This window comes from Corvus cornix, chromosome Z (assembly GCF_000738735.6).
Source record: "Corvus cornix cornix isolate S_Up_H32 chromosome Z, ASM73873v5, whole genome shotgun sequence".
In the NCBI taxonomy this organism is placed as follows: domain Eukaryota; kingdom Metazoa; phylum Chordata; class Aves; order Passeriformes; family Corvidae; genus Corvus; species Corvus cornix.
This window is the reverse complement of record NC_046357.1, coordinates 36,404,287-36,417,203: the sequence shown is the minus strand read 5'-3', so window position 1 is coordinate 36,417,203 and position 12,917 is coordinate 36,404,287. Positions and strand designations below refer to the sequence as shown.

The window sequence follows — 12,917 nt, the reverse complement described above, 5'->3', positions numbered from 1 at the left end:
AGAGGCAGATTCCTGTGCCAAAACAAAGCGCGGCTGGGAGCCTGGAGTCACGAAAAGGAAGGACGATACTGAGCAAACCTGCCCGCACAAGCTGTTGGCATTTGCGTGTCAAGAAGCGGCGCGACGTTTGCCCGTTATTTTACCCATTAGCCGATATTACTGCATCAGGAGAAACATAGATATGTGCGTGTGTGCGTATCCATCTCCCCGATACGTGGAGAAATGTGTTCCTTTTTTTCCCCCCCCCACAACGTGTCGAACGGACAGAAATGTGTTTAACGCTGTTTTCCGTTTGCTCTCTCTCGCAGGCAGAAAACGCCAGCACGAGGCAATTGGTGCTCGGTGCGGCTCGGGCTACCGGGACATCGGCAGGATGAGTTATCCCGCCGGACGAGCGGTGCAGTTCTCAACAACACTTCGCTGAGTGACACGCCAGAGCTCGGGGACCGACCGACCCACCGCCAGGACGGCAGCGGCTGCCGAGCGCCCCAGAGTCCCGCCGGGAACCGCGCCGGCGGGAAGTTTTCCTGCCCCGCGGGCACGTCTCCCACCCGAAGCCGGAGCGGCGCCCACCGCCGGCGGGATGGGACGCGACGGGACACCGGGACACCCCGCCCCCCGGCACAGCCCCCCTCACCCGCGATCCTCAGGCAGGTCTCCGGCCCGGGAGGAGGCAGCTGCCGCCGCCGCTCCGCCTCGCCCCCCGCCGCCCGCGGCGTCGCGCCCCGCGTCCTCTTCAGCGCGGGCGGCGCCGGGGCTGCGCGGCGCCGCGCCTCGGCCCAGGTCTTCCGCTTCATGGCGGAGGCGGCCGCGGCGCTACGATGCCCTCATCCCGCGGGGACCGGGCGGCCGGAGGGAGGGGAGGGACCCCGCGGCGGCGAGGGCGGCGGCGGCGGCTGACGCGTCCCCGCGGACACCGCCCCCTCCCGCCGCACCTTCGCCCCCCGCCCGGCGGAGCGCCCGCCGCACCCCCAACGGCCGCCCCTGATTGGGGCGCGCGGTGTGGCGTCAGCGGCGCGGAGCGGAGGGGGAGTGACGTCATGGCGGCCGCGGTAACAGGTGGGCCGGGGCACGCGCCGCCCCCCCCCCGTCCCCGGGCGCCGCCTGGCTGGGCGCGCGCCCGGCCCGCGCTGCTGACGTGGCGCCGGGCGCTGCCGGGATGGGAGATCGCGGCCCCGGGGGGGAGGGCTCCCGCTCCCGCCCTTGGCAATCCGCATGGACCCCGCCCGCTCCTGGGGCGTCGCAGTCCTCCAGGTGCCCCTCATGACATGTGCCAAAAGAGGGGCGCAAGGACTTTGTAAGGCCAGCTGAAAACAGTCCAGTACATGCAGGCTTCTGGTCTGAACATTAAATGAACTTTCGTGGAAAGTTAAAGTAACTGTGTTTGAATCTGCCTCTTAGACACAGCGATACTTTGAAACACACAGTTACTTTAAATAGCTGTAGCACTAAACCAAGCTAGTAGGTAAAACAGCTTCTGAAAACCACTGCCTTCCCACCTCCGTCTCATTGGCCGTGATGAAAGCCCTTAAGGAACTGCTCTATCGCTGCTGAGTGTGCCTGCCTACTTACGGAGGAAAACCTATTGGAAACTAGTTGCCACTTTTCACAGTATAACTTTTTTGAAAATATCTTTTCTAAATAACACCAGAGACCTAAAAGTCTGCTGACACTTCGGAAACAAATTCATCCAAGGATTGTTGGCCATCGTTGTTCCAATTTATTATGAATGTGGTAGTCATTGTCTCGCAGTGCTCCAGCAAACTCTCTGAAGCTGTTGCCAGATGCAAAAAGCAGGGCCGATGCCTTGATTAGGACACTTCAGCTCTTGTGCTGAATCCTCCTCTCTTTCCTCCCTCTTTGTTTGTCTGCAGTTTGTGAGCCTTTCTGAAGAAATTATTTTCCTGGGATAACACAGAGGTTGTGGTATGGTTCTTGTCGGTATTGAAATGGTGAGGGTGGATGACTTGAACGTAAAGAGCTGGAAAACTACAGCTTAATTCATTCCAATACCTTTTAACAGTCCATAGTTCTTTCAGCTATAGTTAGTTAAATGCATTTATTAGGACCAACAGAACTATTACCATTGTATATATTTTTTAATTCTACTAAAAGCAAAACAATCAGGGAGGCAGCTAGAACATTTCCTTTAAAATCAAAAGCACCAAGAACAACAAAAACTGCAAAACAAAAGTGGAATAAGAATCAGTGTCCTCGGCTGTGATTATCAGGTGAATGAAGCAGTGTGGAAGCTCTACAAATAAAATGAGTATTCATCATTCATTCTCTTTGAAAATAATTTTTCTGTGCTTATTGTCTTTATTTTATAAACATATGACCACTTTTCCAGCCTGCTTTTGTCTGTTGTTTAAGTAACATAAAGCAGAGAGGCAGATGCATTCCAGAGTTTCTGGCATGCTGAAAAATATTGGTGAGCAGGAGCAGTGCTGGAAGGAGGAGGCAGCTCCTTATTTGTGACTGTAGGGGCAGTGGTTCATGAAGAGCAGACTTCATTCCCCTGTGAGCCTCAGCTGCTTGCCTGTCCCAGTCTGTTATGCCAAGTTTGAGGAAGCCTCTGGCCAGCCCTGAAATCACAGGGGTTCAGAGTCTGCACAAGACTACCTTTAGCCCTGTGCTGAGTGCTGTTAATCAAAGCAGAGAACTTACAACAGTACTTTTCTATTAATAATATCCTTCTTCTAAATGCATAGTATCAAAATAGGGGTGTAATGAATAAGTTGCTAAAGCATAGTATCTTTAATAGAATTACTTTTTTCAGTATTGTTATGTTTCTTAAGCAAGCTTTTTATTTTTCATCAAGGAACAGTGCATTTAATTTCACATGCTCTTAATGGTGTAAAGCTTTGCAGACCTTGCTCTGGGCCTGTCAGTGACCTTAATGGATGCAGGAACAAACATCTTCACGAAAAGCCATTTTACAATTTCATTAAAGCTTAAAAAGGGAGAAAATTTGTAGTTGAGACATGTATGTATGGATGGTAGCATTTTACAGTGAAGGTCAAAGATCAGAGATTGCAGAAAAGGATATGCTCCTCCATAAATCTTGGAAATTTTTTTTTTTCAAATTGCTAAAAGGAAGTGTCTCCTGGATGAAAGAGGGCACATCTACTTTAATGAAAGCAATAGATGTTGAACATAAACATTTGTAGATAAATGGTTAATATGAAATATGCCAGAACTGCAAACCAGAATGCTGTTATGCTTACTTCAGTTGTCTAAGAAATAACTAAGGACAATTTTTTCAGAGACCTCTTGCTCTGACAGAAAGTACATACATACAAAGGGAGAACATTCTGCTGCAAATCTTCATAGGAAAACAAATAATTTGGCTTATTCTAAAACTGATAATCTGATCAGATATGAATTTAAGACATACCTCTTTGGTCTTAAAACCCACATTTTTGTACCACACAAAAGAATTGCAGACAATACAGGATGATGTATTTAAAATATTTATTTGAAATTGTGAAATGTATTTCATAACTTCTGCCAGTGCCTGATGCAAAAGTAGGCATAAGCTTAAGTCCAGGTGTTCAAAATTGTGACATACAAAATTGTCATACAGTGGTGGAAGCTTTAAAAGAATTCTGAGAAGTCTTGGATTGAAAGCCCATGTTGATCTGCTGAAGGCAAGAATCCCAAATTCTTCCTGAGCAAAGTCTGATTTTTTAGTTTAGTGCACCTTGAACAATGATTTTTAAAATATATTACCAATATTGTTTGATGAGGCAATAATAAGCTGCAGGATGTTTTGCAATCATTCTCAGCTGAGTTTTAGTTTCTATTATCTTGTATTCAATGGAAATAGCGCTTTTGTGTCTCTCTCTAGAGTCAGGTAGTTTATTTTATGCTTTTATTTTCTACATAAGGTTTCAGATGTCCCACAAAGACACAACAGAACCGATGCTTGTTGGAATTCACTGGAGAACTGTTCTTGTAGAGCACGAATTTAAAAAAAAGTATATATTACATCAGTGTCATATGTCAATAATCTGGGGTTTGTTTGAGAAATTCACTGTTTTAACTCCTGCCAGCTGCAAAACTGTATTAATGGGAACATGATCCAGCCTGTTTTTATCAAGGTGCAAAAAATGAACTTCATTACCTGGAATGAGAATAACATGTAAATTATTGAATAAATATTTATTTATTCAAAGATGTAAGTGAATTGAAGCAGCATTCTGACTACCTACCAGTTATCGTACAAATGTGTACTAGTTCTATAGACTGCACAATATACTGTATTTTAAACAATGACAATTGTTTAATTATGTTTGAATTTTAATTATGTTAAAGAAGCAAGAAACACTGAAGCACCTAACTAGTTTAAATCTGCTGTAGCATGATGTTTCCTAATAATGTGATGACTGTCATGTTGCAATTCCCCCTTCACATTCTGCTTCTCTACTAAAACCACATTAAATGCCTCAAATCAAATGTGAAAGCAGAATGTAGGTAAATACCACGATGTCAAGAAAACCCTCCAAACTTTGAGGCAGTTGTTCCATCAGCACTCCAATCAATTTCTGCAGGACTGTGATCAGGTTTATGCCACCTCTGTGGGAGATAGGACTACAAAATGACACTTTGCAGATTCCTTCATGCGACAGAAATCACACAAGTTCAACACAAGACTGTCTCCTTGGGACCCACAGGGACAGCAGGCGAGATGGCAGCAAACAGCGGAATGAGACAGTTGTAACTTTCACACAAAGCAAAGCAGCTCACCTGGGCCTATAATCAAAGCTCCTCCCTGCTGAGCAGGGTCTCCTTGAAAATCAAAAGCTGGGCCAGTCATTGCTCTCCATATACTCCTAATGCTTCCCAGAAGTGTGTTTGATTTCACATGAGGGCTCCGAACTAAACAAAACCACAAAACACTTGTTATCTAGAAATACGAAAGTATATAAGAACAACAACATTGAACAACTGCTGTGAATAGTTTAGAGATTCCTGACTATCAGTGTTTTCTCAAAATATAGCCTATGAGAGACAGTCTGGTGGGCAACTCACTCTTTACATTGTGGCCATACTATTTTATCAGAGCATTTTTGTTTTGTTTGTGAAAGTCTAAATAAGATGAGAAAAGTATTCTTACCTGATACTTTATTACCTTCACCTCTTTTCATGCCAAGTATTTTATAAATTTCCCTTTGTGGATCTACATACATTTCATGTGTATACCCAGTTAAACTGCAAAAGGGCTGCAAAACAAAGGTGTACATACACACACATACACACACAGAAATAAGAAGTAATATGTGTAAGGTTAAGGCAGTAACTAGTTAGGGTCTACTGACAACAGAAAAATTACTGACGCCCTGCCAGCTCCACCTTCCCCCCTCTTATTTGAAAACTGTGTGTTTGTTATGTTAAAGTGGAAAATTTTTTAGCCTCAAAGCTTCTATTAAAACAAAGCTTCCAGTGAAATCAGGAAAAGATGTTTCCTTAGCAACCCCTGGTGGTTTTTAAACTGAAAGTTTTAATTACTTGCTTTACTGATGTATTGCTATTAGAATTGCCTCATGAATACTATCCTTTTTTATTGCCATTGCAAAAGACCACCTTTTCAAGCAAAACAAATCCCTCAATACAGACCATTAAGACACAATAGAAGATACATTGTATTTAATGTCTACTTTATTTACCTTGATGTGATGATATGATGACTGTCCAATAACTATAAGCCTCACATTCGATTCCTGGAACAGAACATGGGTACTGAAGCTGTAAAGAGGAACTGGGTGTTTCCACATGACTTCAGAACATTAACAGAATCTGGTATTCCAAGTTAGTGATTGCAGAGCACTGACTTAAAATTATTTGACGTTAACATTACTTACATGTTTGGAGACTGCACTTTTGTATATCACCCGCAATTAGCAGCTACATTAATTTATTAAGTGAAAAATTATTTTTAAAGATAACTTTTAAATTACAGGTGCGTAAACTTTGAGTTTCCTGCAGCGTTGGTAGGATGGTCTTTTCAATTGATTAGAACGTATTATGATTTTGGAAACTCAAAATTTCCACTCAGTTGCACCTACATCTAAAGAAGCAGCCCAAATGGTGCCCAAACATCTATAATTCACATACGTGATATAGATATAACTTGCATTCACATGCACTGCTGTCTATTGCAGGTGCAACCTTAGGCCTGAGTCTAAAACAGGGGCCAAATCTGAAGTCCATTTAGGTATCAGTAAAACAGTTAGTAAGTGTAAGGTTGTTCTGCTAGGGTGTAATACTTGCCCTTCCCATATAAAATCATTGCCCATATAAAATCATTTTGCTTGTTATGAAAAGACACCCTCCTAAAACCAGAATACTTGCACTAAGAAAAGTGTGGATATTTTTGACTCTCTGTATACATTTATTTGAGGAGCCAAATTAAGAAAATGTCCTTTTGAGTAACACTGATCAAACAGTTTAGAAATATCTGTCCTGAGAAGGGAAACTGACAAAGAAATTGCCTATTTTTGTCCTCAAATTCCTAGTCCATCTCAGATGGACTTAGAGTTGCTGTTTCTGTCAGCAATGACCTGAGTCTCTGTCATTGGCTATGCTGCTGTTGGGAATAAAGTTTGACAGAATTTCAATCAGCAGTCTAGGAGGGACAGATTGACCTTCCACATTTAGCAGGAGATCATTGTCTTCTCTGGTGTCTCCTACCACCCAACAAATACACATCGATAGCAACCCCTACCCACTCTACTTCTCCTTTCTGTCGCTGTCATTCCTGTTTGTGCAGCTGCCTGGAGAGCAGGATACACTATTAATGCAGCTTACAGATCACCATAGAAAAAGATACTATTTTTAATCCAGATCAATTTTCTGATCTTGTTCCGTGCACAACCATCAGTTAGCTCTACTAACATAATGGAAAGGGCACTAGTTAGCAGTCAGAAGACAGCTGTCCAGGGCACTGCTAATACCAAAAGAAATGCCTGTCAGATGTCTAACTGTTCTGAACACAGCAGTAAAAAGAGCACCAAGCTAATAGGGCAGGGAGAAATAATGCTGCTGCAAGAGTGTGTAGTGCCATAAATCCTTTCCTGTGTCTCCTAGGCAGATTCATTATTGCTTTTGCAGCAAACAATGAAAGTGCTTCTTCTGAGCCATTTTTTTATTCCTAGAAGCCTTACATAAGCCTGCAGTTGGACATAACAAATCTGCTTGATTGCAGCCACAAACATTAATGGCAGAGTACTTACTTGTAAAAATGCTTTGGGGACTTTTGCCAGATCTTCTACATACTCCTTACAGGTGTAACACAAAAAATTCTGCAACATACCCAGTTGAATGTGTCAGGAACAGATAAAACTGCACAGCAATGAAGCAGTAGACTTTGGGCTGCACCCACTTTGGAGGTGATCCGGAACAAGGAATGGGAAAGATTCCAGCCACCAAATTTGGATTAGGATACTGGTTTAATCCAAGCCTGAACAAGGACACTGGGCCTGCAGCCTTGCAAATATTTTTATCTCTAGATATTTTAGGAATGTGATAGCTGGCTCGACAGCTGGGAAATCAAGGAACATGATACTTGTTTCCCTAAACACCCGGCTGAAGAAGTATTTCCTTTCTGGTGAATAGTGTGTCACTTTACCAAAGAACAGGGGGTCTCAGGAGCAGCACTGATCTCCTTTGTGCTTTCTTCCCCGTCCGCTCCAGCCGAGCCCGTGCTGAGCCCCCGCACCCCCGCCCTCACACAGCCCCGCCGGGAGCCGGGCTGGGCCCCGCGACGGCCCCTCCTCACCCGCACGAACACCACGATCGCTTTCTGCTCCCCGTACAGGGCCTGGAAGGGGACGCTGCTCCCGTCCGCGTCCAGCACCAGGCAGCGGGCGGCCTCCCGCAGCTGCTCCTGCTCCGGCCGCTCCGGCCGCCGCCCGCAGCCCCGCGCCCGCCCGACCTGCTGCGTGACCGGGGGCGCCGGCGGCCCGGCCATGGGAGCGCCGAAAGGAAAGGCGGAGCTGGAGCGGAAAGGCGCGGGGCGTTGTGCGACGGCGAGGAAGCGACGGGGCCGGGGTGGAGCGGGGCGGCTCGTTCCCGTCCGCGGGAGCGACCTCGGGCAGCCGCGCCGCGGTCCAGGAGGAGCTCGGTGTTCGGATGGACAGAGCGAGAGACCTGCGGCCGAAACCGCTGCGCGTCCGTCAGCCACGGCCGGCGTGCGGTTTGTGCCCGGGAAACATAGGGAAGTCACCCGGAGCTTCCCAGGAATGGCGTGCGAGCAGGAGCGGTAACATGGTCTTACGGCCTCGAGGTCGGCGTTCGCTTTGCGGGAGGCCGCAGCACTGCGGGCCGTAAGCGAGATAGAAAACTGTTCTTGAGGAGCTGTCGAGCTGCTGTATCAAAGAACACACCAAACCCGGTGTCCCTATTCCTGCAAAAGCAGAGCTTCACAGTACCTTGAGAGCTGAATAGCAGAAGATGCTCGAGTGCACGCAGAAATGAATGAACAGTCCTTAAAATAAGAAAACTGCTAGGTTGTTGGAAGAGTATTGTAGTCTCTTAGATTGTTGTGTCAGCTGAAAGCTTACGAGGATGAGGGTACTTTTCTTAGTGGGCAGAGGAAAAAGAAGTGTCAGACACAATAGGACTGGGGGATCTCCAGAAGTTATTCTGCTTTGTGAAACTCTCTGATTGTATTAACTCCAAAGTTTCTCTTGGCAGACTGCCCCAGGGTCTAAATGTTAATGTTATTTAAACTTATGTCCCCTGTGCTTTGGGTTAAGCCCACTGCTTTTATATTAGGGGGAGTGAGCACATAGTGATGCCTTTTCCTGGTCTTAAAATCAAGAGGCATACACGGTTAGAAGGGGAAAAGGGATTTTACCTTGGTATTTATTTTTAAGGATCCTTAGGTGTACACGTCCAGGTCATATGCATCGAGATGTACCCCACCGAGTCTTTCCCTGTGTCTCTGTGTCTCTCCTCTTCTCCGCGTCCCCCCAACATTGGGTATAACATTATAGGTTTTACTAATTAGCATATCTATCAAAGATTCCCCAATGAGAGGCTCAAGTGAGCCCCCTCCTCCCCAAGGAACCTTCCCCTGGATGGTTCTATCTTGGTTTACAGAATGTGTTCTGGAGAGGACCTTGGGGTCTGGGGCACACTGATCCCTAGCTACGAAGCCTCTAAAATGTTTAGTCTCTTAGCTTAACAAACAAGTCCAAGAATGTAGGCAAAAGCACTAGGAATACAGAAGCTGTAAGAAGGTATAACAGGGGTATAAAAGAAAAGGCAAAAATCTTCATGGCATCAATAGAACATGTTAAATCTTGCCGCTCAGTATGTCCTCACAAGGAATTTGATTTAAAAGGTGATGAATTCAAATTAGTACAGATTAGTAAAGAACTTTGGAAAATTTTGAAATTTAGAATTCTGCTAGATGCAGTTGGACCCAATGATTTTAAAGGTATTTTCCAACCTAAGTGATTCTATGATTCTGAAATAATTCGGGCAGTATTCCCCATTGTTGTTCTCATCAGGCTTCCTTGTTCAGTTACCAGTATGCTGTCCAACACATTTCTTCCACTGGCAGTTCATAAACTAAACTGTGAGCTGTGCAGCAGTGCTCTGCATCTCCCTCAGCAGTGCTAATGGGAATGTGCTGACTACACTAGACTACTTCAGGACATAACAAAGCAGAGAACTGACGACTTTTGACAGGCTTTGGTCTGCATCTTGAAGCTGTAGGATAGGCTATAACCTCGCTGTGTTATGCCTGCAGTAAAACAGGGTAGCACTGGGCAGGGCTCTGGGGCACAGCTCAACAGTCGATCGTCAGTAGGGCTTGGACCAGAGCCTTTGCCACTGCAGCTGGAAATCAGAAGAGGCAGTCATATCACTGTAGGGGATCTGCTGCTGCAGCCTCTGACTGGGAGCACACATGGGGATGAGACTGCTGATGAAAAGAATTGGGCATTGTGGTGTCACAAACTCAGAGGATACTGCCCCGGGTCAGTCTGTACATAGTTGATCTTGAGCATCCAGAGAGCTTGTTCTTTCTTGATTTGAAATGAAATCTGAGGAGCCCAAGAGAGGCACTCTGCCTGTCTGGGAGAGGTGGTAATCATTCCTACTAGGCCAATGAAGACTGCCTGCAGACTTTGCTTTATTTATGTAACTTGGCCTCCTTAAACTAGCTGAAGAAGCACATCCTTAACAGCTGTTTTCAGCAGTATACAAGTGAGCAACAGCAACTTTCTTCTGAGGATATTTGCCAAAGCATTCCCTAAAGCCCCTCAAACAGCATGTTTCTAACTTTTAGTGGAGAATCCTAAGTGTTGCTAGAATACAAATTGCTGTCACCCCCAGTTTTACAGAGAAAGAACAGAAGCAAAGGCAGTTGTATTCTGACTTGTTCTCTGAAAGAGGAAACACTCAAAATTAGCAGCCATGTTTTGAAAGCTGAAGCTTAAAGTCTTACATTAATATATACTTAACAGAAGTGCAGACATAAGTTTCACTTAGATGGGAAGAAAGAATCCCTATGTGCTGATACTCTGGACAGTACCAACAGTCAAAGTGTGCAGTCTACTAGAACCACATAATTCTTCAGTGTGTGCTGTGGACAGGGAAATTTCCTTTTCTTTCCTTTCCCATCTTGTCTTTATAGGTTACAAATATAGAAATGTGGATAACTTAAAGAACCACATGTGTCAGAGTGATGTATTTTTCATTGTCTTAAGGAGAATCAATCAGTGCACTTACATTAATAATTTTGATTCAGGATGCAAGTCACTCTTCACTGCACTGCAATTTACAGTTGTAGAAAGAAACTTAGCTAATATTTAATTAATCAAGGATTGGGTTACTTTGTACTGTGGATAAGAAACTCAAATTCCTACCATTTCAAGAGGGAAAACAATAATTACACAAAGATGGCAGTTAAATTGTTTGTTCTGTATTGACTAGTGAAACAAAAAACCGGCTGTAATTATGCAGCCTTAATTCCTTTATATACAGCAGCTGAACAAAATATTTGACAAGAGAGGTGTGGCCTGTATCAATACCATAAATGCACCACCTAAAGTATATGGTGTTTGTTTGTACAGCAACCTGTTATTATCAATTTACTACATGATGTACTGTTTATTTAGCACAAGGATATTTGTTCTTCTTGTTAATCTAATATTGTTTAGCTAGAGATAACATGGTTATTACTTATCAGCAAAAAATAAATTAGTGTTTACAATTCCAGGGAAAAACATCATGCTAAACACCAGCTAAGAATGACTTGTTTTTAAACTGCTGTTGTAATTACAAAGGAGTAAAAATGTGGACTGTCCTGTAGATAAGACAGTTTTTTCTCTATGAGGGTGGTGAGAGAAGTTGTGGTCTCCCTGTTCCTGACAGTGTTCAAGGCCAGGCTGAATGGGGCTTGGAGCAAACTGGTGTAGGGGAAGGTTCCCTACCCATGGCAGGGGAGCAGAACTAGGTGATCTTTAAAGTCCCTTCCAACTCAAACTATTTTATGTTTCTATGATAAGAGGCTTTTTCCTTTATGTCTGCCTTTCATTGTTCCCTTAGTGTCACGATATCCTGGGGGTATGCTTGAATAGCACCATGAAGTGATTCTTCTGACCAGCAAGGACAGTAATTTGAAGCCTTGAAAGAAATTTTGAAAATGGTGAGTTCATCTCCAGTTTTGCTATCTGCTGTGTGTTCTCATCCCGATGTTGTTTCTCATTAGTTTTGCTTCCTGCTTTGTGTTTTGTGGTTGTTTTTTCATTTGTTGGTTTTGTGTATGTGGTTTTATGTTTGGTTTGGTTTGTTTCTCTGTTTTTGTTTGTTGAGGGGAGGTTGGTTGTTTGTTTTTTTCCCTGAAGGGGGAATTATTGCGGTATCAAAGCTTGCCTAAGTTGTGCTTTTTGTCTCCCTTTAAAAATTCAAGATTATTTACCAGACTAAAGGGCTTCATAAGTCTGGCTGCAGCATCAGAGTATCAGTATGTGTTTCATATTAACTCACTGTTGTTTCACAACACAGATAATAGAAATGTAATTTAAAATCTACTCAAATAGTTCAAGGATTATAATGACATATGGCAAGAAAATATTTCTTCTCTTATGTCTGATATATTTAGTTTCATAATGCAAACCCTACACAGAGAGCAGCAGTACAAACTTTACTACACAATAAAATAACAGTATTAAGTGAAGTATGCACATTTTATTTAATATAGCCTCAAGGCACAAAGGGCATTTTTAATGCATTTTGTAAGAACTCTCTGAATTTGATCTATTTCTGTTTTGCAGCTACCTACTCTCTGTGCTGCAAATGAGAAACAGAGGTAACCATCTATATGCCAAGAGTAGTAAATTATGTGTGAAGACGCTGTTTATTTACTCTAAGTGCCACTGGTTTGAATCTTTTATAAAAGAACTAAGAGGAAGCAAATTACTACTTAAATAGATGAGACATGGTCAAAAAGCAAACAAAATATATGCTACAATCCAGACTGGCCAAACAGAATTATCTTGTATCTTGTTAGCAATAAGGCTCTTAGAAAGTAAGCTAATTATCATTAGTGTAAACCAGATGAGAAGATTAAAAAATAAAGAATGTGAAGAAAAGCAGGGGTGGTTTCATGGGGTGTACAGGCCAAATTAAGCTTTACTTAAGACTGGTATCTTGCAAGGTAAACAAAACTTCCTTGAAAACTTTAGATACTTTTCCTTTTTAAAGTCCTCTCCTCCCCCTCCCCCCCCCGCCCCGGTTTTTTGCTTACATTTTTGCCTTTTCCTGGTCTTAAAATCAAGAATCAAACACGGTTAGAAGGGAAAAAGGGGTTTTAACTCAGTATTTATTTTAAGGATCTTTGGGTGCGCCACGTCCAGGTGGAATGCACTGAAAAGCACACTGCAATGCCCACCCACAATAGT

General features: G+C 43.8%; 2 protein-coding genes across 7 annotated transcripts in view; both read right to left on the bottom strand.

Annotated features, from left to right (window-relative positions):
• Positions 1-896, bottom strand: part of CDC14B (cell division cycle 14B) — a 52,292-nt gene extending 51,396 nt beyond the window's left edge. For all 6 annotated transcript variants that reach the window (XM_039566785.1, XM_039566781.1, XM_039566780.1 and 3 more), the window contains exon 1: positions 638-896. In XM_039566785.1, coding sequence (XP_039422719.1) covers positions 638-797 — 160 coding nt within the window. In that variant the 5' untranslated portion in view covers positions 798-896. The remainder of the gene's footprint in view (positions 1-637) is intronic.
• A 2,561-nt stretch (positions 897-3,457) lies between these two features.
• PRXL2C (peroxiredoxin like 2C) lies at positions 3,458-7,979 on the bottom strand. Its single transcript, XM_039566788.1, has 6 exons — positions 7,781-7,979; positions 7,236-7,304; positions 5,670-5,723; positions 5,120-5,225; positions 4,750-4,881; positions 3,458-4,126 (listed from the first exon to the last, which is right to left on the bottom strand). The coding sequence occupies exons 1-6, from the start codon at positions 7,970-7,972 to the stop codon at positions 3,999-4,001; spliced, it is 681 nt and encodes a 226-aa protein (XP_039422722.1). The 5' UTR covers positions 7,973-7,979; the 3' UTR covers positions 3,458-3,998.
• Between the last annotated feature and the right edge of the window lie 4,938 nt (positions 7,980-12,917).

What these genes read in the sequence shown, in the direction of transcription:
- PRXL2C (XM_039566788.1), bottom strand. Translation starts at nt 7,972, where the DNA reads ATGGCCGGGCCGCCGGCGCCCCCGGTCACGCAGCAGGTCGGGCGGGCG. An exon ending in TCCCCAAAGCATTTTTACAA is followed by an intron (nt 5,724 to 7,235) that starts GTAAGTACTCTG and finishes GTTCTGTTCCAG; the next exon opens with GAATCGAATGTGAGGCTTAT. An exon ending in CATCATATCATCACATCAAG is followed by an intron (nt 5,226 to 5,669) that starts GTAAATAAAGTA and finishes TTTGTTTTGCAG; the next exon opens with CCCTTTTGCAGTTTAACTGG.